The sequence below is a fragment of the Hemiscyllium ocellatum genome, chromosome 7 (assembly GCF_020745735.1).
Source record: "Hemiscyllium ocellatum isolate sHemOce1 chromosome 7, sHemOce1.pat.X.cur, whole genome shotgun sequence".
NCBI lineage: Eukaryota > Metazoa > Chordata > Chondrichthyes > Orectolobiformes > Hemiscylliidae > Hemiscyllium > Hemiscyllium ocellatum.
In genome coordinates this window covers 54,053,463-54,077,566 of record NC_083407.1, presented here as the reverse complement: position 1 = coordinate 54,077,566, position 24,104 = coordinate 54,053,463, and the positions used below count along the sequence as shown (strand labels likewise).

Sequence of the window (24,104 nt, the reverse complement as noted above, 5' to 3'; positions counted from 1 at the left end):
TCAATCATCCTGCACTAAATAATCAGCATGTAATACACTTGACTAGCATCATAAACTACACTTTGATTATACCCTAATTGGTGTCAACAGATCAAAGTAAACAATCAAGGCTTTAAGTGAATATCTTTTTTAAAGCTGTTTTGTTTAACACAATATTGTATGTGGAAGCATAAATTACAAACTCTCTACATTATGTGCACTGCTGTTTGCAACAAATACTGCTTGCATTTTTACATAAACTTATCAAATCCTCAATAATTTAAGAGATATTATTAAGCTGATTGTAAACACCCATCATCACAAGCTGATTGTGTAACACTACTTGTAAACACACCTTCAATGATTACTGGCAATATATATGGGAGCATTATGGAAAGATACTTTGTAAAGCAAGCTTCATGTATACAAATGTAGAAACAACTAACCACATTGCAATAAATTAAAAAAACAAAATAAAAAGCGTTCCTTTGGGAAATATAGACTTGAAAGATACAAGTGATGACATCACAGCTACATATACAAATATATTTTTGCGAGAGAGAGAGTGAGTGAGTGTGTGTGTGTTAGGAGGGTTGCTGGGGTATATTTTCTGCATGTTCTTACACAGAAACAAGCAGTTTAGCTCAGGAATGAACAAAGCACTGTACACCAGAACAAAAAGGACAATGAGGAATCTGAAGTTTTTTTGAAATAGACACACAAAAATGAAGTTGTGCACCCCACAATTGAGCAGAAGCATAACAATTATTTGAGAAGTGAAGAGTCACTTTGCAGAGGAAGGACTCCAAGAAAGCCAAAACTTCAGAGTATAGCAGGAATACTGGAAAATTGAAACCAATTCCAAAACACTGTCGTGCTTTGATTTACTCTGATGAAGCAAAGGAACCTGAAATATAGCAGATAGTCTAAGGCAAAGTCATAAGGAAAAATGGAAAGTTAGTCTAAAGTATCAATAAAATCAGAGATAGCTGCAAAACTCAGCAAATCTGCAGAGAAAGCAGAGTTAATGTTGTAGCTGCAGTGACCCTAGTTTAGACACACTGGACCTGAATCGTTAATTCTGCTTTCTCTCTACAGGTGCTGCCAGACCTCTAGCTTTTTTCCAGCAATTTATAATTCTGTTTCTGATTTCCAGCATAACATGAAACAAAATTCCTAACATATTACAATGCTGAGGAAGAATCATACTGGACTAAAACATTAACTCTGTTCCTCTCTTCACATATGCTCTCTGCTGAATTTCTCCAGGGTTCTCTGTGCTGGTTTCAGATTTCCAGCATCTGCGTTATTTTATTTGTTTACGAGTATTTGTTCGGTTTTTCCTTTGTATAGCAAAATATATTTACTTTCACGTGCAGAAACTTTGACACAAATTCTTTCAGTCAATTGCCGGGTATTCAAATTTCTGTTCGAGTGTTAAAGGGATGGTAACAGTATTCACTGTACTCTTCTGTAGCTCCATTTAAAAAAAACACAAGTCGGTCTATAAACTATATTTCATATTCTGAAAATTAGTTGAAATTATACAATAGGAACATACATCTTGACTGTATAGTCCGATCCACACTGGATAACCCAGAGTATTTGTAGTAACTGTGAGAAACGCCTGATGGTAGGGTTCAGTGATGCTAACTAACGCGTTACCATTCTCCTGGCACTCAGTTAGTGCTTCTTCCCAAGTCAGGTTCTTTCTAATAATTACATAGGTATGGTTGAGAAAGTTCAAAGTATCATTTAAAGGATGGGTATCCTCCTCATTGATGACATCTAAAGAAAAAGGAAGGAAAAATTGTTAATGCTGGTGCAGCTAAATATTTAGTGCATAAGTTAAAGAACAACTCACACAGTGTAAATTAACAACATTGGCAGTATCGTCTATAACATAGTTTAAAAACTTTCAGAACAGAATGCTGAAGGTGGTGCAATTTATTTCAACAATTATTCATCCCAAATAGAATTCTTCATCTATAATTACTGATTTAAGATATGTTTATTGCATTTAAAAGTGCAACGTAAAATTTCTGTTTCATATATTAAAGCACAAAGAAACGATGGGCAATCACTTCAAATTTAGTCAGAAACTTCTCAACAAAAATAAGTCCTTCTACTCAAATTCCAGAATCGTGACTGCAAACCATACAAGAGATTTTTCAGTTGGTTCTTCTAACTTTTAATGGAGGTTGAAATCTGATCAAGAAAATTAGCCTCTGCAGAAAGTTGGACAATTGGTCCTTAAAGACATTCATCACCCAGCAACACAACATGTCTGTGAGGAAATGTGTGATGGAGCTTTGAATAAAGGCAGAGTGTTGGTTGATTTGAAATTAAGAGAATGCAAAATGGGAATAAGTAACAAAGAAGTTACATTTAATTTGAAATGCTAACTCCCTGTCTCCACAGATGTTACCAAACCTGTTGTTAGGTCTCTTCAATATTTCTTGTTTTTTTTTAAATGAAAGAGAGGGGTCTGGCTCAGTAAGTACTGGGAGGCTCCTATGGAAGTTAGGCAGATGACATGGCTGAAGGTTTCAATGGCTGAAGCTGAGGTAGACACAGGTCATCTGTGCAGAGATGATATGGGAAGCAATTCATTTTAAGATATAGCAGGTCAGCAAGGATAGAAATACAGTTTCATTCAGCTTGAATAATGAAATGGAGGGGGATAATAGCAATGGTGGGAATATGAAATTTGCAGTGGAGACTAAATGAAGACGACATCAGGTGTTCTCAGCATTTAGCTAGAAAGGAATGCTCACAATTTCCAAAAAGACTTGTATTTATACGGTGTCTTTCACAAATATTGGATACTTCAAAGCACTTCACAGTCAATAAAGCATATTTCAGGTGCAGTCAGGTGCACCTGGTATCATGGAAGCCACAGCAGCAAAATTTAGACAGCTGCAGGGAAAAAGTGTGGCAGTCAAAACAAGCTGAGTTGCACTTTGGACACGGGCTCAATGGCTTCCTTCTGTGCTGTAATGATTCTAATAATTCTCCAAAAAGAAAAACAAAAAGCAATGTGATAACTACCAAATAGTCCATTTTTGTGACAGTACTTTCAATTCCAAACCCTGCAAATCCATCACACTCACAGTCATGTAATGCTGCTTTGTCTATCATGATGGGCATCTTTAAGGATCAATGGACTGACTTTCTGCAGTTAGAGGATAATTTTCTTCAGTGGATTTCAACCATTAAAAAATAAGAAGAACCAACTGAAAAAACATCATGTAAGTTTTAAAAATGGGTTGTGAATTTAAAAAATTGAAAGACAGTTTATGTTGGGCAAATTTCTGTGTAGTGATTGCCTACCTTTTCTCTTCATGTGTTTTTATGTAAAAATACAAAACACAAAATATACAGGTTGCACATATCGGCCAGGACATTAGGAACAGCTAACTCCCCTGTTCATTTACAAATTATCTGGGATCTTTTATGTTTACTGAGAACAGACACAGCCTCAAAGACCCAAGATGGCTAATGTGATGGTGTTAGATAATATGTTGAGATGGCTGTGCTGAATTCCTGAAATGGAATCTACAACCTTCTGATTTGGAAATCAGAGTGCTAGCAACTAAGCCATGTCTATCACACCCATCAGTTTATAGCATTTACAGTTCCACTGAATTACAGAAATAGAAATTCAAGGGAAGGCAATTGCCTAGTACTATAGCTAGACTAGTAATCCAGAGACCCAGATAACGTTCCAGGGACCCAGGTTCGAACCCCGCCACACGAGACAGTGGAATTGAATTAAAGAGAAACAAAATCTGGAATTAAGAATCTACTGGTGACCATGAAACCTTTGTCAATTGTTGGAAAAACCCATATGGTTCGCTAATGTTCCTTCGGGGAAAACAAAATCTGCCATCCTCCTAGGTCTGGCCCACATTTGACTCCAGACCCTCAGTAATGTGGTTGACTCTTAATTGCCTCTGAATTGGCCTAGCAAGCCATTCAGTTGTATAAATCTCTCCAAAGTCTCAACAAAGAAATGAAACCAGACGGATCACCAGGCATTGACCTAGGCACTGGAAAAGACAAGGGCAGGAACAGCCCTGTTGACCTTGCAAAGTCCTCCTCAGTAACTTTTGGGGGCTAATGCCAAAGTTGGGAGAGCTGTCTCACAGACGAGTCAAGCAATAGCCTAGGCATATTCATAGTATCATACCTGACAGATAACATCACCATCTGTGGATATGTCCTGTTTCACTGGTAGGACAGACACAGCAGAGATGGTGACACAGTAGTATACCGTAAGGAGGGAGTTGTTCTGGGAATCCTCAAGATCGACTCTGAACCTCATGAAGTCTCTTGGCTTCGGGTTAAACATGGACAAGGAAGCCTCTAGCTGATTACCACATACCGTCCTCCCTCAGCTGATGAATTGGTACTCCTCCATCTTGAACGACACTTAGAGGAAGTACTAAAGATGGCAAGGACACAAAATGCACTCTGGGTGGGGGATTTCAATGACCACAACCAAGAGTGGCTTGGCAGCAGTATTACTGATCGAGCTGGTTGAGTCCTAAAGGATGCAGCTGCTAGACTGGGTCTGTGGCAGACAGTGAAGGAACAAACAATAGGGAAAAACATATTTGACCTCATCCTTACCAATCTGCCATCTCTCCATGACAATATCGGTAAGGGCAACCACCATGCAGTCCTTGTGGAGACAAAGTACCACCTTCACATTGAGAATAACATCCATTATGTTGTGTGGCACTATCACCCTTCCTAAAAGGGACAGACTTCAAACAGACCTAGCAACTCAAGCCTGGGCATCCATGAGGCGCTGTGGGCCATTTATCAGAAACAGAATTATACTCCTGCACAGTCTGTAACCTCAGTTTGAGCATAAACCCTACTCAACCATTACCATCAAGCCAGAGGATCAACCCTGGTTCAATAGGAGAAGCACCAGGCACACCTAAAGATGAGGTATCAATGTGGTGAAGCCGTCAAACAGGACTACCTGCATGCCTAGAGCATAAGCAGCAAGTGATAGACAGAGCTAAGTGATCCAACAAACAACAGATCAGATTGAAGTTCTGTAGTCCTGCCACATGCCATTGTGAATGGTGGTAACAACTCACTGGAAGAGGAGGCTCCACAAATATCCCCAGCATCAATAATGGAGGAGCCCAGCAGATCAGTTAAGACTGAAGCTTTTGCAGCAATCTCCAGCCAGAACTGCTGAGTGGATGATCCATCTAAGCCTCCTTCAGTGGTGTCCAGCATTACAGCTATCATCTGCATCCAATTTGATTCACTTGATTTGATGTCATTAAATAATTGGAGACACTGGATACTGCAAAGGCTATGGGTCCTGACAATGGTCTGGCAATAATGCTGAAGACTTGTGCTCCAGAACTTGCCACACGCCAAGCCAAGCTGTTTCAGGACAGTTACAACTCTGGCAACTATCCAACAATGTGGAAAATTGCTCAGATATGTCCTCTAAACAAAAAGCGGACAAACCGAACCTGGCCAATTATCACCCAGTCGACTCTCAGTCATCAATAAAGTAATGGAAGGTGTCATCAACAGTGCTATCAAACAGCACCTGCTTAGCACCAACATGCTCAGTGATGCCCAGTTTGGGTTCTGCTAGGGCCACTCAGCTCCTGACCTCATTACAGCCTTGGAATAAACATGGACAAAAGAACTGTATTTCAGAGGTAATGTGAAAGAGACAGCAACAGCCCTTGGCATCAAGGCTGCATTCAATTAAATGTGGCATCAAGGAGCCAGAGCTAAACTGGAATCAATGGGTATTGGCAGTAAACTCTCTGCTAATTGGAGCCATAACTGACACATAGGAAGATGTTTGTGATTGTTGGAGGTCAGTCCTCTCAACTCCTATTCAGGAGTTCCTCAGTCCAACCATCTTCAGCTGCTTCATCAATGATCTTTCCTCCATCGTAAGGTCAGAAATGGGGATGTTGCTAAATGATTGAACAATGTTCAGCACCATTTGTGACTCATCAGACACTGAAGCAGTCGGTGTCCAAATGCAATACGATGTGGACAATTTCCAGACTTGGGCTGACAAATGGCAAGTAATGTTTGCACGGCACAAATACCAGGCTATGACCAGTACCAATAAGAGACAATCTAACCATCTCCCCTTGACATTCAATGGCATTGCCAGCATCCTGGGAGTTTTCATTGACCAGAAACTCAACTGGACTCACCACAAAAACAGTGGCTACAAGAGTGGGTCAGAGGCGAGGAATACTGCAGTGAGTAACTCACCTCATGACTCCCCAAAACCTGTCCGTCATCTACAAGGCACAAGTCAGCAGTATGATGGAACACTCCCCATTTGCTTGGAGGAGTGCTGTCCCAACACTGAAGTTTGACACCATCCAGGACAAAGCAGCCTGCTTAATTGGCACTGCATCCCACTATTGATGCTAAATAGCTGCAGTGTGTATTATCTACAAGATGCACTGCAGTAATTCACCAAAGATCCTCAGCCAGCACCTTCCAAACCCACGATAGAAGTTATCTAGAAGGACTAGGACAACAGACATATAGGAACACTATCACCTTCAAGTTCCCCTCCAAGCCACACTCAATCCTGACACGGAAATACATTGCCATTCCTTCACTGTCACTTGGTCAAAATCCTAGGAATTCCCTCCCTGATGCCATCGTGGGTCAACCCATGGCAGGTGGTCTGCAGCAGTTCAAGGTGGCAGTTCATCACAGTCTTGTCAAGGGTAACTAGGGACGGGCAATAACTTCTGGCCAGCCAGTGACACCCACATCCCACAAAAATGAATAATAAAAAAAACTGATCATTTTACAACTCAATGTAAAATGTGTCAACTGAGATTATCTGGCAGGAAATCAATCCTAACCCCCCTCACAAACTAGTAGGAATCATGAAGATAACCATGCTCTTCATTTAATGCACAAAAATCACATATTATTGGTTTGACACTTAACTAGATGAGAGATGGTAGAAATAAATCAGAATTAAAAGCTGATAAAAATACATTTCAGACATTACCTCGATGTTTTTGGCACACAGCAACAAACTTATCATCACAAGCTGCCATATCCCATTTTCCAATGAAGGGTGTGCCTTGGTCATTTAGTAGGAGGGCACATTGTCTTTCTAAATGAAAGATCTAAAAACAAAAAATCACACAAAGAATAGAACTGGTTGGTTACAAAGCTGGCAGATGAAGCACAGAGGGTGAGGTGATTCAATCGGAAGAATGTGGCCATTTGATTGGATTCAACAGCCTATTGGATGACAAGAGAAATTGTGAGTGCAGTCAAAAAAAAAAGAAAGGAGGTTTAGGAAACTAAAGACAGATTCTCAAAGAAAATAGTGAAAGCAGAAAAGAACTTAACTTTATTTTTAAAAGAGGCCATGAAATGTTCTTGACAAACAAGATTTAGGAAAATCCCAAGGCATTTTATATGTATATAAGGAGCAGAAGGTAGCTAGGGAAAGGATAGGTCCACCTCAAGACAAAGAAGGAATTTTGCGTGGAGCCAGAGGAAATGGGTGAGGTCCTTAATAAATACTTTGCATAGATATTCACAAAGGAGAAGGACATGGTGGATGGTGAGGTCCTGAGCGAGGCAAGGAAGGAGATTGTTGAGAGCCGAAGGGTCTATTCCTGTGCTGTCCTGTTCTTTGACATGTAAATACTGGAATTCAGAGGTTTTGGCAATTTAGAGTAGATAGCATGTAGTCCATCAATTCAAAAGAAAAATGACCTGTACTCTTTTGAAGTTTTGTCAAATACATACCTGAAGTAAAATGTATAATTTTGGTCTCCTAATGGAGAAAGAAAAGTGGATTATGTTTACCTTATAGGAGGTTTCACAAAAGATTAGATAGATTCGTGAGATCAGCAAGTTGTCCTATGAGGAATGATTGAGTATACTCATAGTGGCTATTCAGCAATCAAGTCTGTGCTGATCCTCAGAATAGCATCCCACCCAAACCCACCTTTATCCTGTAAATCCATATTTACCCTGGCTAATCCATCTAGCCTTCACATCCCTGGACACTATGGATAATTTAGTATAACGAATCCACCATACCTACATGTTTGGGGTCTCTGGGAGGAAACCGGAGCACTCAGACACAAACAGAACATGCAACCTCCACACAAATAATCACCAAGGCTGGAAATCGAACCCAGATCCCTGGCCAATCACTGTGCCATTATGCCATCTGTTTTACTTTGTATCTTAAAATAATAGAAAATGGTCAATGCATTTTCCTGAGAGTTCAGAAATTACAAGTATAATCTGATCGAGACAAAGTTCTTATTTTGCTAAATGGGCTAGACGCTAAAAGAATGTTACCCCCTAGGCTGGATACTCTATAATGAAACATCATTGTCTCAGAAAAAAGAAGGATTGGCTATTAAGGAATAAGGTGAGAAATATTGTCACAGAGGGTTGCAATTCCCTACTCCAGAGGGTGTGGATGCTAAATTGATAAGTGAATTCAACATGGTGTGAGAGGTACTTGGGCACTGGGAAGTCATAGGCTATGGAGAGGAGTTAGGAAAAAGTGGAGTGCAATGCAACAATTCAACCAAGATCTTACTGAATCACCATAGGGCCCACTTCAGTTTCTACATTTTATGTTTTTAGATTACATGATTAAAAGTCGAATGATTTTTGTTAAAAAAAAATTGAGGTGAAAATGATTAGTTAATTCATTACAGATTGAGATGATGTTTGAGTCCTATCCAGCCAGGTTGCTTAGAGAATAGAATTATTAGTGGTAAAGTCAAACCACTCAAAAACTAACAAAGGCCTACAACTTAAATGCTCTAAATGGCTAAATACAAAGTAAAGCATTAAGTGAATAGCGTAACTCCACATAATGTAATAACGATCTAAATGCAAATGTTCAACTTACATCAAGTGTTCGCAATTCCATCTCAAATGATGGTTGCCAATTTGTATAATCAACTGGTCTTTCTGTCACCCATCTACTTGTTCCAGGTACAGTTGAAGTTTGCATACCGAGCCAAATTCCATGTGGCAGTGATGATAAATGGGATACAATAAAATCTGTTGAATACAAAATGCAAATAATTTAAGAAATCACTTCTAATCAATGCAGAAGCAGAAACCTTCCCACTAGATTTTCACCTTGGTATGGCATTGGTCAGGATGCCCATAAGTGGGACTGTCGATCAGCAACCTACCAACTTTAGATATGGCATTGATGCCCAAAGCCAACATAAAAAAGATAAACACACCTCAAAAAAAGATGGGACAATCAATTGCCTACTGAGGAACAACAACAATGTTCAAACTCAAGTGACCTCAAATGGACGGTGGCACAGTGGTTAGCATTGCTGCCTCACAGCGCCTGAGACCCGGGTTCAATTCCCGACTCAGGCAACAGACTGTGTGGAGTTTGCATGTTCTCCCCGTGTCTGCGTGGGTTTCCTCCCACAGTCCAAAGATGTGCGGGTCAGGTGAATTGGCCATGCTAAATTGCCTGTACTGTTAGGTAAGGGGTAAATGTAGGGGTATGGGTGGGTTGTGCTTCGGCGGGTCGGTGTGGACTTGTTGGGCCGAAGGGCCTGTTTCCACACTGTAAGTAATCTAATCTAATCTACTGAAAGGTTTTCTTTTAAAAAGCTTTGTGTGTTTCAGTTCTTAGCTTTTCGAACAGCGGTCCATACGAAGAACAATTACTGTTATTTCTCACACTGATTCAAGCTTTTAGATTTAGTGCTGTTATACTGAAGGCAGTGAAGCAATGGAAGTACAGGGATGCCAAAACAATTTCAGTATTAGGCCTAGAATAAAGTTGCTGAGCTGATCTATTTGCACACATTATCCTGCGTTTAGTTCAGAAAGAAGTTCAACAGTCCACTACAACAAAGATAAGTTTTCTGGCTGTCTCCATTTATGCAAGTCATACCTGTCCAAAGCAGTGTTCTGGAATCTCCCCAGTGCTCTGCATGACTCTGTCTTTTCTGCTGTTAGATCTTGATAAAGATGAGATGTCAGATCCTAAGCTTTCTGCCCACAAGTTGATATCATGTCATCACACTGAGGCGTGCTATTAGCACCATCCTCTACTATCTATTTCAGACCCATTTGCATCTTTCCCTATTCTATTCTTCTCATTAGATATTTATTTATGCACATAATTATGTTGATCATAACCCACTTACCCAAGCACCCTTATTGTCTTAATTTGTAAAGTCACTCTGGAGGTTTTACTTTCCTCCCAAAATCCTCAGATTGGAGACTGGTAGCTAGCTGTATAGAAATCTGTTCAGTTTGATTTCCACCTCAACACTGAGGATTCTGGTCCCATTAAACTTAAGAACCTTTGCTGTCTCGTATTTCCTTCGCTGAGAATATCTGCAATCTTTTGAATGATTGGACATTGCTAATTCCTTCCCACTAATAACTCCCGTGGGAGGTGTGTGCACAAAGAGTAATAGAGATGTACAATGTGGAAACAGACCCTTTGGTCCAAGCTGTCCATGCCGATCAGATCTAATCCCTATCTAATCCCACGTGCCAGCACCCGGCCCATATCCCTCTAAACCCTTCTTATTCATATAGCCATCCAAATGCCTCTTAAATGTTGCAATTGTACCCAGCCTCCACCACATCTCTGGCAGCTCATTCCATACATGTACCAACCTCTGCGTGAAAATGTTGCCCCTTAAGTGTCTTTTATATATTTCCCCTCTCAGCCTAAACCTATACCCTCTAGTTCTGGATTCTCCGATCCCAGGGAAAAGACTTTGTCTATTTATCCTATCCATGCCCCTCAATTTCGTAAACCTCCATAAGGTCACCCTTCAGCCTCCGACGCTCCAGGGGAAACAGCCCCAACCTGTTCAGCCTTTCCCTACAGCTCAAATCCTCCAACCCTGGCAACATCCTTGGAAATCTTTTCTGAACCCTTTCAAGTTTCACAACATCTTTCTGATAGGAGGAGACCAGAATTGCATGCAATATTCCAACTGGCCTAACCAATGTCCTGTACAGCTGCAACATGACCTCCCAACTCCTGTATTCAATACTCTGACCAATAAAGAAAAGCATATCAAATGCCTTCTTCACTATCCTATCTACCAGTGACTCCACTTTCAAGGAGCTATGAACCTGCACTCCAAGGTCTCTTTGTTCAGCAATACTCCCTAGGACCTTACCATAAAGTGTATAAGTCCTGCTAAGACTTGCTTTCCCAAAATGCAGCACGTTGCATTTATCTGAATTAATCTCCATCTGCCACTTCAGACCATTGGCCCATTTGGTCCAAATCTTGTTGTAATCTGAGGTAACCCTCTTCTCTGTCCACTACGCCTCCAATTTTGGTGTCATCTGCAAACTTATGAACTGTAACTTTTCTGCTCACATCCAAATCATTTATGTAAATGATAAAAAGTAGAGACTGAGCACCGATCCTTGTGGCACTCCATTGGTCACAGGCCTCCAGTCTGAAAACAACCCTCCACCATCACCTCTGTCTTCTACCTTTGAGCCAGTTCTGTATCCAAATGGCTAGTTCTCCCTTTATTCCATGAGATCTAACCTTGCTAATCAGTCTCCCAATGGGGGACCTTGTCAAACGCCTTATTGAAGTCCATATAGATCACATCTACTGCTCTTCCCTCATCAATCTTCTTTGTTACTTCTTCAAAAAAACTCATTCAAGTTTGTGAGACATGATTTCCCACGCACAAAGCCATGTTGACTATCCCGAATCAGTCCTCGCCTTTCCAAATACATGTACATCCTGTCCCTCAGGATTCCCCCAACAACTTTTACTATTCACTGAAGTATCCTTTCTTGTTGAAGATTACCACAAGAAGGGCCCTTAAGCCTACAGTTCTTCTGTTGTACAAACAGAGTACTTAAAGCCAAGTGTGAAGATCTCACATCGTTGCTCACTATGTATTGCTGGAAGAGTCAAATCAAATCCACACAGTTCCCTTTTATTTTGTACGCACAGGCAAGTACAATGTTGCATGCTCATTATAAAGATTGCCGCCACCATCTACTTTATGCATAGGAAACTACAGGCCTGTTTGTGATTTGGAGGAAAATGACATCCTGGTCTAACTGGAAGTGTCTCTTGTAGCTAAGATGATATATTACCCAAATAGTAATGGTTACAGGTTACATAAATATGATCAACATTGTCACAGAAATAGAACACCTATTAGGCATTGACAAATTGGACCAAAGGGTCTGTTTCTGTACTATACATCTCTAAGATTCTATGACCAAATGTTAGGATCTTGTAGGAGTGAAACCTAAGTTGCTTTGTCCACAAGTCCACATGACAAAATGGGTGTGCATTTGGTACTTCTCAGTACTATTACCTGCAGACCATTTGAGACTGCATATTCGGACCACAACAAACCTCACTTCACATTCCAGAGGCTTTACAAACTTAATAAAAAAAAAAATTAAACTAAGCATTAAAACTGTTGTTTTTAATATCCTGGGAAGCTACTTCAATAAATATATACACTCAGAAACATGAACATGTCCAAAACGGTCATGCAAGCTGTAATCCCTGCTCCTAAAATGGATGATTTTAAGAGTTGTCATGATCCACTTGGGAAAATGCTCCGATTCTCAAGCCCTGCTCCCCCTGGGGTCATCACAAAAGTTAATGATCTAATAAAATATGTACAATCCTCAATTTAGCCATCTGTGGAGTCGAGTTAACGGAAAACACTGACCAGTTTCTTGCACTTAATGAGAAATCTATTTATTACAAATAAGTAAATTCTAACACCAAGATTTAACAACATATGGTTCTACTCTCGGCCCCTTTTTAAAATCCCTACACAGACAGACTAACAAGAAAAAAAGTTGATGGGATAAAGGCTGGGAAGCACTGTTTGATAGCATGAGTCCACAAGGCTCATTAAGATGTTCCTTTTGGCTTGCCTGCACTCTGTTCTTCATCCTTCTTTTCCCAGGTTCTTTCACTCTTTTTCAGGAGGCCCAGGGTAATGGGTGCACTAAGTAAATTGATTATTGGTTAGAAGCAACAGTTACTTCAGGTTTTTGGTAATTCTTTTTTAAAACTGCAAACATTGAATGCGATAACATGAGAGTGAAATGGATCAAAGGCAGCTAAAAGACTTCTCCTGTAGCATTCACATCCACAAGCTGCTCAGCTGCCCAGGAACCAAACAGTTGACATCAGAATGATAATCTCAGGAATCAATGACTGGTCACAATCGCACAAACTAATTAGCTACTTGTTGTCAGCTAAACCCCACTATGCATGCACACCCCAGTGCTGTGGCATCTACAGGCATTTTCCTGAGTGATTAGATTAGATTACTTAGTGTGGAAACAGGCCCTTCGACCCAATAAGTCCACACTGACCCGCTGAAGCTCACCCACCCAGACCCATTCCCCTACACCGAACATTATGAGCAATTTAGCATGGCCAATTCACCTAACCTGCACATTTTTGGGCAGTGGAAGGAAACTGGAGCACCCACGCAGACACAGGGAGAATGTGCAAACTCCACACAGTCAATCGCCTGAGGCAGTAATTGAACCCGGGTTTCTGGCGCTGTGAGGCAGCAGTGCTAACCACGGTGCTTCCGTGCCGCCCGCAGCACGCTTGAACAAACAGCCGTGTAAAACACCATAAACAAGGAGTTTCAAAAGGTGCAGTAATTCCTTCCACAATCCTTGGATTTAAAACAGTCTTTCTTTCCATTTTAGGTTACAATCAAAAATACAGAAAATAAAAAAAAAGTGATCTTTATAGCCACCTATAGTCTTGATCAAATAACATACCTTGTTCCACAGAATTGGCGATAGTCGGCAAGTTCCCACCTAGGCTCTGACAGAATCGATTTCCAGCCTCCCATGGCAAAGCATTTGTTTTAGCAAAGTTATAGCACTGAAACAGATGGAATAGGATTCATATCAAAAGTACTTACTACTACTTGTACTTGACATACCATTACGCCCTATTTACATTATGTATGTTTTGGGAGTGGATATTCTAATTTAATTTACACTTTTGAGAAATAACTGAACCAGTTCTACAATCTATTGTTTTTAATAAGTATAGCAAATATTATGCCTAATAGGAATCTGACTGAAACACAGAATCATAGATTTTAGAGTACGGAAGGAGGCCATTTGACCCACTTTGTTGTACTGACTCTTGAAAGAAGAGGAGCCTGGATGACTAAGGATATTGATGAGAAGGCAAGTAAAAATAAAAGTAAAGTAGATATATAATGCTTATCGGAATACTCATAGCAATAGAAATCTGGAAGAGTATCTCAAATGGAGGAGAGGGGCTCAGGCTGGAATAAGGAAGCATAAGGAAAGGATGCTTCTTTCCTTAGTATCTTTTTCCATGGCCTTCTAAATTCACCATTTTCATACATCTAGCTCTCTTTTGAAACCTCCTATGTAATCTGACTCCACCACGGTCTCAGGCAGTACATTCCAAATCCTAACAACTGAATACAGAAGGATCTCCTCACCTCACTCCTAGTTGTCTTGCTGAAAATCTTGAAATTGTGACCCCTAGTTACTAATGTACCAAACAATGGAAACAGAATATTCTTGAATACCTCAGTGAAGTCACCTCTTAGACTTCTCTGCTTCAATTTCTCATTTTTCTTTGTATCTAAAAATCTCTCATTCCTCATTTCATTCTAATACATCTCCTTTGAACTCTCTGCAGGGTTTTAATATCCTTCTTAAATAAGAGGCCCCAGAAGTGAACACAATACTCCAAATATGGCCTGACTAATGATTTGTAAAGGTGTAGCAGCATTTCATTGCCTTTATATTCTATAAGCTTCTCAACAACTGTTTCAACTTGTCTAAAAACCTTTCGAGATTTATGCCAGTGAATTCCTCTGTTCCTATACTCCCTGCAAAGTTGTACCTCTCAGCATGCACTGTTTCTCCAAGTTTGTTCTTCCAAAATGCATTGCCTCACATTTCCACATATTGAAATTTGTATGACCGCCCATTTGGTCAACTTGTCAGTGCCGCTTTGAAGTCGCTTAGCTTCATCCTCACAATTCACTCTTCTTGTAACCTTATCTTCTGCAAATTTAGAGATCTTGCCCTCAACACCCATCTTCAAATCATTTTGATACATTAGAAAAAGCAAGGATTGCAATACTGATCCCTGGGGAGCACCACTTCCAACTCATCTCCAATCTGAGAAATGCTGACTTATATGTTGTGGTTCTGCTCGCCGAGCTGGAAGTTTTTGCTGCAAACGTTTCGTTCCCTGGCTAGGGAACATCATCAGTGCGGTGGGAGCCTCGTGTGAAGCGCTGCTTTGATGTTTCTTCCGGTATTTATATTGGTTTGTTCTTGCCGCTTCCGGGTGTCAGTTTCAGCTGCAGTGATTTGTATCTGGGGTCCAGGTCGATGTGTCTGTTGATGGATGTTCTTGCCGTTTCCGGGTGTCAGTTTCAGCTGTAGTGGTTTGTATATGGTGTCCAGGTCAATGTGTCTATTGATGGAGTTTGGGGATGAATGGCATTCATCCCCAAACTCCATCAATAGACACATTGACCTGGACACCATATACAAACCACTACAGCTGAAACTGACACCCGGAAACGGCAAGAACATCCATCAACAGACACATCGACCTGGACCCCAGATACAAATCACTGCAGCTGAAACTGACACCCGGAAGCGGCAAGAACAAACCAATATAAATACCGGAAGAAACATCAAAGCAGCGCTTCACACGAGGCTCCCACCGCACTGATGATGTTCCCTAGCCAGGGAACGAAACGTTTGCAGCAAAAACTTCCAGCTCGGTGAGCAGAACCACAACAACGGATACCCGAGCTACAAATCTTCAATCAGATGCTGACTTATATCTATTGTTTCCTATCTTTTAGCCAAATTCTAAATCATGCTTGTCAAGCACTCATCAATCCCAAATATTTCTAATTTGCCAACCAACCTGCCATGTGGCACCATACCAAATACTTTCTGAAAAACCAAATATACAAATCTATAACCCTCATCTGCTGCCTGTGTAACCTTGTCAAAGAACAAGTAAATTTGATAGATTGACCAGCCCTTGATAAGACCATGTTGACTGTCTAGTGTTAACTTATTTTTGTCTAAAAGTGTAGATTTACCTTGCCCCGCATTATGGCCTCCTTTAGCTTTCCCATTATTGTTGTGAAGCTGACAGGTCAGAGTTTCCTGGGTCATCTTTTACCCCACTTTTTCTAAAAAGTAGAAGCGTCATATTTGCAATCCTCCAATCCCCTGAGACTAATCCTGTGTTCAGCGAGGCCTAAACAATTTATGTCAACGGTTCTGTATATCTACTTCCTTCCCTCTGTAGCAATCCAGAACATATCCTGTCTGGGCCTGGTGGCTTAACTACCTGAAGTGCTGCCAGCCTATTTAGGACCTCTCCTTTGTCTCTCACTATACTGCTGATGTTAGGCCTTCCCAAAATTATTCATTATAGTGCCTCTTAACAGGTAAACCTTTTCCTCCTTTAACAATAAAAGTTCTTTGGTTTGTGATGTTAAATTTGTAAATTGTTTATCTATTTAATGCCAAAGAAGTGTACACTGGATGACTAAGGATATTAATGAGAAGTTACTTTCTTTACTTTTTTTGAACTTGTGATGCTTAACAGAATTCATCGAAAATAAGCACTGGAACCTGAAACTAATAGCATACGGCCAAATATTTCATTCTGCAAAAATCCAGGTTCCTTTCTCCAATATAAGTCACCTTATTAAACTTCTCTACAGTACCTTTCACCTCCAACAACATACAAGAAACTCACAGACCTTAGTCAGCAAGGTTGAGATGATCCAATCAATTTTCTCCCCTTCAACTACTCCACTGGGCCAAACCTCCTCCAGATACTCTTACCCTATCCATGACCTTGCATCTTTCTCTAGTTTCTCTCTTGTCTCTCTCCATTCCTATCACTTTGGCCAGAAGAATCTTCTCCTCCTGCTCTGAAACCCATATTTTCCTCGAAAAACTGTTGACCATGAAACTCCCCTTTCTCATCTTTATATTAGATGATGTTAAAAGTTTTTCCTTCAGGTAGTCTTTCTCCTTTAAATCCTGCAATCATCAACCCTCTCTTCAGGAAACCAACTACCGACACTTTTGTCCCTGCAAACTACAACCTCATTTCCAAAATCTCTTTCAAGGTTGAACCAAACTGTTTACAACTTCAGTATTATTTTTGATCCCTAAACAAACTTCCAACCACAAATCCAAGTCCAATATTCTAACAAAGGGTCACTGGACTCAACATTAACTCTATTTTCTCTCCACAGATGCTGCCAGAGCTGCTGAGCTTCTCCAGCAATTTCAGTTTTTTTGTTTCAGATCTCTGGCATCGGTTTTGTTTTATCTTGATCTTAAAAGTCATATCCTTGTTTTCAAATCTCTCCATGGCGTCTCACCATTTATTCCCTCAAATATCAGCAGTCACAAACTTCTCAGATATCTTTGCTGGTCAGATTCTAAACTCCTATGCACCCCCGATTTTAACTGAACTATGATTGGTAATATCTCCAAGCTCTGGAATTCCCTTGTTAAACCTCACTGCCTGTGTCTATCCCTCTTTCCCCCATTAACAACACTCAGTAAATATTATTTTGATTAAGCTTTTCATCCTAATGTCTCTAGATCAAATTTTGCTTCATAACTCGCATAAAATCTTCTGACACCTTATGTCAGAAGTGCCAAGCAAATATGAGTTTGTGTGCTGTCCCACTAATGGAGTGGCTGATGCCATCTTTGCAAAGGTCAACCAGTACCTGCTTGAGCCCTGCCCTGTTAATATGTTCATTCAATTACTGGAAGCAGTGCCGGACACAGCCACTGGGTGATCTTACCTCATTAAAACCTCTGTCAGATAATCAGACCAGAACAACCTGGGCTTTTTAAGGAGATGCCAGGGAAGTTGTTTTGTTCATGTATAAAAGACTGAACAGTATGGACAAGTTAAATCTAGAAAATTACCTCAAACTTTCAAAAGTGGAACAAGACAGACCACGGATTCAAACTGACAGTAAACAAATTCAATCCCACCTTCCTGAAAACTTTCTTCGCAATAGTGTAATTGACACATGGAATGGAAGTAATAGAATGATTGTTCTGGATGGATTAACACCACTAAGCAAAATAATTATCCTCACCCTTGATTAGCTCTGGAACTCAAGACTCAATAAGAGGATTGTCATCTTTCATTACCTTTTCCAACTAACAAGAATTCCATCTAAAGACCTCATCCCAACTTCTTACAAATATTCCCAATTTTATGATGTTATTGTGCTGAAAAATGACAAATAGAAACAAGTTTCTTTTCTCTTACATTATCTCCAAAGGGGATCCAATCACCAGTGCATGGAGTACCTGACACATTGGCTTCTGGATACCATGGTTCTAGTGATGATATATTTAATTTCTGACAAATGAAGGGAAGAGGTCTGGCACAGTCCACAAACTCATGGGGTTCTGCAAGGTAAAAACAAAATTGAAGCAATACAACCATAATTCTGAAACAGTAGTAAATCTCACGAATTTGCAAACTACAATTTGTTACTTCAATATTACATTATTTAAGTACAGTCCTTCAACAGACAGACATTGATATTAATCAGGAATATCATTTCTCATCAATGGATTAAGGTTAAGTGATTCAGTGTTTCATGCTTTTGTGAGTTACAATTACCACATCCCATGGTGAAATTCCACACCAACACATTGTGAAATGACATGTCCACACACAAATCAACCTGTAAACTGATTTTCTTAATGTCATCCACAGGTCAGTAATGAAAATCTTATTAAAGACAGAAACCCCACTCCAGGCACAAGCATACAATTTAGGCTGATAGTTCAGTGCTGTGCTCGATTGTGAAAGGTTCTATCTTTAGATGAGTTAATACTGATACTCTGTTCTCTCCAATAGATGCAAAAAAAAATCAATGACACTATTCAAAGAATAAAGTTTTCTTCTGACATCTTGGCAAAATGGTGTTACTGATTGGAAACCACACAATCCCACTAAATCACAAATGCACTGCAAACTGATTAAACACTATAATCATAGTGATGCACTTTGTGATCTCCTGAAAGGCAAATGTAAGCTACTTTTTTCCCATAATGGAAAAGCCATAAGTTCATTCTTAGAATGTTAAAACTACCAGTCTTTAAACAGATTGTTCCAATCACAAATAAACCTTCTCTGTCTACCAGTTCAGAATTATGTGAATGTGCAGTTGTGATGCCAGGGTGCTGGAAAATGGGATTAAAATAGGTAGTTGCTTTCAACTGGCACGGACACTGAGTCAAATGGCCTTTTTTTCTGTGCTATAGATCTCTGTGACTATCTAAAATATCATGGGTTTCACAAGCTCTAATTAGCTGAAGTTACAGCAGGGAGGATACAATAGGGTATTCTTTTCCTCTTAACTCCAAAAGCAGAGGGATGGCCATACTGGTATGAAAGATCCTCCCATTTCGGGTGACAGATCAAATCAAGGATGACTATGGATGGTTCGTCATTCTCAAGGCACTAATACACAGAAAAGTAAAGAATGGCATCCTGAACGTTTAGTGTCCCCCGGTGAACCCTCTCAAATTTTTAGTTGATGCAGTTTCTAAGTTAATGGCTCTTGGAGTGAGTCATATGATTATAGGAGAAGGCTTTAATTGTCTCATGAACCCTGGTGTAGACACGATGCCAACAGGGCTGTTGGGTACATCTTGGCAGAGTCTAGACAGTTGGTGGACATTTGAGGAGCTGGGACGAGTGGATGTGCCTCCTCCCGAATGGTTGTGGGGGGTGGGGGGAGGGAACTTTACCTTCTACTCCAACCTGCACAAGTGCCACACAAGAATTGATATGTTCTTTCTTCGGTCGGTTTGTTTCGATTCGGTGAATGCCTGCAGAATTGGGAGCATAACTATTTTGGACAATGTGGCTGTATATTTAGATATTAAGACCAACAGTAGTGGAGTAAGCACACGGCAGTGGCACATTGATCAGTTTTTGCTGAAAGATGACAACTTTGTTCAGTATTTCACAAGGGAGTTCAGGGCATTTTGGGACATCAATGGGGATATGGCCAGCAATCCACCAGTGCTCGGGGAGACCACCAAAGCATTCTTAAGGAGAATGATTAAGAATCGTTGCAGAGTATGAAATAGAGAGGAGAGCAGCAGCGGATGCTCGAGGTCCGGTTGAAGCCAGCCCAAGTCAACATATTATACCAGATCTAGCTGGGCCGAAGTGCCTGTTTCCACACTGTAGGGAAGCTAATCTAATCTAATCATCTGTGGTCAAATTACAAAGGGTCAATATTCTCCGGGCTGCTCTGGACTCAGTGCTCACACAAGTGGCGAGGAGAGGAATCTCCTCTGCAAAGCAAACGCTGCTTGAATATGGGGATAAGTCAGGAAGATTCCTGGCTTATCTGGCTCGGAAGGAAAGTGCTCCACAGTCCATTGTGTCTATCAGGGAGACAGCTGGCAATGTCACTCATGAACGGAGGAAGATCAATGCCAGATTCTGAAAGTTTTATAAAGAGTTATACTTGTTGGAGGGATGTGGGGATGGAAATGAGAGAACGGAATCCTTCTTTGGAAAACTTGGACCTGCCTAGTATAAATGCAGATCAGGCCTCCCTTTTAAAATGCACCTCTGAAAGTACAGGAGGTGGTAAGGCACCCGGTCCAGATGGATTCCCGAGTGAATTTTACAATGAGTTTACACACACGTTGGCTGAACCACTGCTAGGGATGTATAGTCATTCGTATAGGTAGTACTGTCTTCTGCCCTCTCTAAGGGAGGCTAATATCTCCCTTATCTAAAAAGAAAGGGAAAGACCCAGAGGATTGCGCATTCTCCAGACCCATTTGGTTGTTGAACATAGATTTTAAAATTTTATCAAAGGTGTTGGCTCAGAGACCGGAGAAGGTGCTGCTCATTATTATAAAAGAGGGTTGGACGGGTTTTTAAATCAAGGGCTGCAGCTCCTCGAATAATATTCGATGGGTACTGAACATTGTGCAAATATGTCAGCAGGGAGCGATTCCGGGTTTGGTTGTCTCCCTGGATATAGAAAGGGCTTTTGATCAGGTGGAATGGTCGTACCTCTTTGCTGCTCTAGGAGGTTAGTCTAGGAGAGGCCTTCGCCAGGTGGGGTGGCAGTGTTATCTGAAGACCCTAAGGCAGCGATTATCATGAATGGGTTAAATCGAGCAATTTTAGTGTGGGAAGTGGCAGACAACATGAATGTCCCCTATCGCTGCTACTGTTCATCTTGATACTTGAGTTACTGGCGGAGGCCATCTGAAAAGACCATGAAATAATGGAACTGGAAGTGGGAGCTGGGGAACATAAAATCACTGTCTATGCAGCCGATGTCCTTTTGTTTTTAGCTAATCCTGAAAAATCCATACCCTGGTTAATATAAAAAAATTAAATTATTCGGTAGCTTTTCAGGATACAGGATAGGTTTTACAAAATTGGAAGTCATGCCTGTTGGGGGGAGTTGGTGGAGATACCGAAACTGGAAGACAGAATGGAATTTCCCTTTACATGGTCACAAAGGTTTTCTTTATCTGGGAATTTTTATTACCCCTCGCTTCCTGTAGCTATACAGGAGGTAACTTTGTGCAGCTGTTTGATTAAAATCAATGTTCTCCCTTGGCTGCTATATCCTGAGGATGCTCCTGCTATTAATACCCAAACAGGTGCTGCGGAGGTTTGTGAGATGGCTTGGATAATTTATTTGGTGCCGTAGTTGTCCGTTACTTAAACTTACCAAGCTGCAGCTTCCGCAGGATATTATACGGTGGTGGTGGGTGGGGGGAGGGGTTCGTGGTGGTGGGGAAGGTGGTGGAGGGTGTACGCCTCCTGGAATTGAAGAAATATCAAATAGATGTCCTGCTGTCATATGTAGGCAAATGGCTACACAGTGACCCTAAATTGCTATGGCTTGATGTGGAGGCCTTGCAGGCAAAGTGTCCCCTCATAAACTCACTGTTTATGGATAAAATGGGATTAGCAGTTGAGCACTGTAAAAGTCCAGTTATCATAAATACGTAAAAGGATGGAGGATGATGCAGGGTGAGGGCAATTTGTTTAAGACTTTGCCATTTACCCAGATAATGGGAGCTCCAGGATTTAGGCCGGGGTCAATGGACTCCGGCTTGGGAGGATAAAGGAATCAGCTAGGCTCCTCTCATTTATCTCTCCACTCTGCAGGCACTCTGCCTTTATTCCTGATGAAGGGCTTTTGCCCGAAATGTCGATTTTCCTGCTCCGTGGATGCTGCCTGAACTGCTGTGCTTTTCCAGCACCACTCTGATCCAGGATAAAAGAATCTCCTGTCTGGGAGACCTGATGAGGGGGAGGTCTTGATGTATTTTAGACAAGTAGGTCAAAAATATGGAATCCCAAAAATGACCTTTTCCCCGATATTTCCAAGTTAGGGATTATATACAGAAGAAAACCATGCTCCTAACTGAGCCATACGAGCCAGATATAGAATGTAGAGTGCTCGGATGTGGCGGTGCTCTCTCAGTTAGTACCATATACCATCTACAGAGTGACAATGCCTTGGGGGATAGGGAGAGACTTCATGAGATTTGGAATCAGAGGTTAGGGGAAGAAATTTCATCGGAAACATGGGAGGATATATGGGGAATTGTAAAGGTGATTTCAATATGCAATAGAGCACTGTAATGCAAATGAAGATTCTCCACAGGGCCCCACATGGCACCAGAGAGGTTAGCAAAGTTTTAAGGTACCAGGATCCTCCCTGAAATGTCCCAAATGTAAAAACAGTATTGGCACCCCTATATATTGTTTCTGGTCCAGTTACGAGATCCGTGGATACTGGATGGCCATTGTAAATGAGCTGGAGAGGATTCTGGGAGGTAAAGTTGGGGGTGTGGAGGGTGGGGGTGGGTCTGGTGTCCCTCCCCTTGGGACTACCAAACCTTCCCTCTCTGGAGGAGCACAGGAAGAGGTTGTTTAATATCCTGATGCACTGTGCAAGGAAGAACATCCTAATGAACTGGATATCAGAAAAACCTCCAGCTCTTGCAGGATGGCATAGACTTGTGATGGAGCTAGTCCCTCAAGATTACCTGACAAGTATGGCACACCACAGAATGGAGTGATTCTATAAGACATGGCAGCTTTTTCTAAATTATATAGAGATGGATCGGTTGGTGGTATTGATTAGGGCCTTTGTATAGCCATGAGGGCTGTACATGGCGGTCTGGGGAGCAGGGGGGCCTCGTAAATATGGGTATAATTACTGTTGCTCCCATAGACAGGAGCCTTGATGGAAAACCCTGTCTGGTTCACCAACCCCTTCCAGGGAAGAGAAATCTACCAACTTTACCAAGTCTGCTTACATGTGAGTCCAGATCCAAGGCAATGTGATTGACTCTTAACTGCCTTGAAACAGCCAAGCAAGCCACTCAATTGAGAATAATTTGGATGTTCAAATGCTGGGTTTGACAGCAACTTCCATCATGAGACCATTTTTTAAACAAGTTTATCTACCATGCTCTTTTCTTCTTTTAAATAAACAAACATTTATTCATTTCCTTTGGGGATAGGATTTAGAAGAGGAAATAGGGAAGACTCCAAAACTTAAATCACATTTTGTGATGGGATAAAGCTGGCATGTAGATGCAGTAATAAGATACAGAATAGCATTTATTGTATGCCCAAAATAATTAAAAGTTTCTGTTAAAAATCTTAAAATCTTCTGGTGTAGCTCTATCACTTAATTGCTGGGTACTTAGATGTTATCAATCACTAACAGGAACCCGAACGGTAATATGTTTCTTGTTGTTGTTTACATTCCAGAGTTTCAAGTAATTGGCAAACTTTGAAATTATGTTCTGTACAGTCAAGTACACAATGCATAAATACTAGTGGTCAGAACAGTGACTCCCAGGAAACACCACATTATAATTCCCTCAATCTGAGGATCGACCATTTGCTAATGTCCTGTCCTTGAGCCAATTTTGCATCCATGCTAATACTATCCCATTAATTTTATGGATATAGGATCATAATTAATCTA

The 24,104-nt window shown here is 40.9% G+C and overlaps 1 protein-coding gene across 2 annotated transcripts in view; it reads right to left on the bottom strand.

Moving 5' to 3' along the window:
* The window catches only part of ly75 (lymphocyte antigen 75), a 140,167-nt gene that overhangs the window by 31,548 nt on the left and 84,515 nt on the right, over positions 1–24,104 (bottom strand). For both annotated transcript variants that reach the window (XM_060827202.1, XM_060827203.1), the window contains exons 21-25: positions 18,362–18,504; positions 13,801–13,906; positions 8,906–9,060; positions 7,022–7,142; positions 1,541–1,767 (exon numbers count right to left, since the gene is read on the bottom strand). In XM_060827202.1, coding sequence (XP_060683185.1) covers positions 1,541–1,767; positions 7,022–7,142; positions 8,906–9,060; positions 13,801–13,906; positions 18,362–18,504 — 752 coding nt within the window. The remainder of the gene's footprint in view (positions 1–1,540; positions 1,768–7,021; positions 7,143–8,905; positions 9,061–13,800; positions 13,907–18,361; positions 18,505–24,104) is intronic.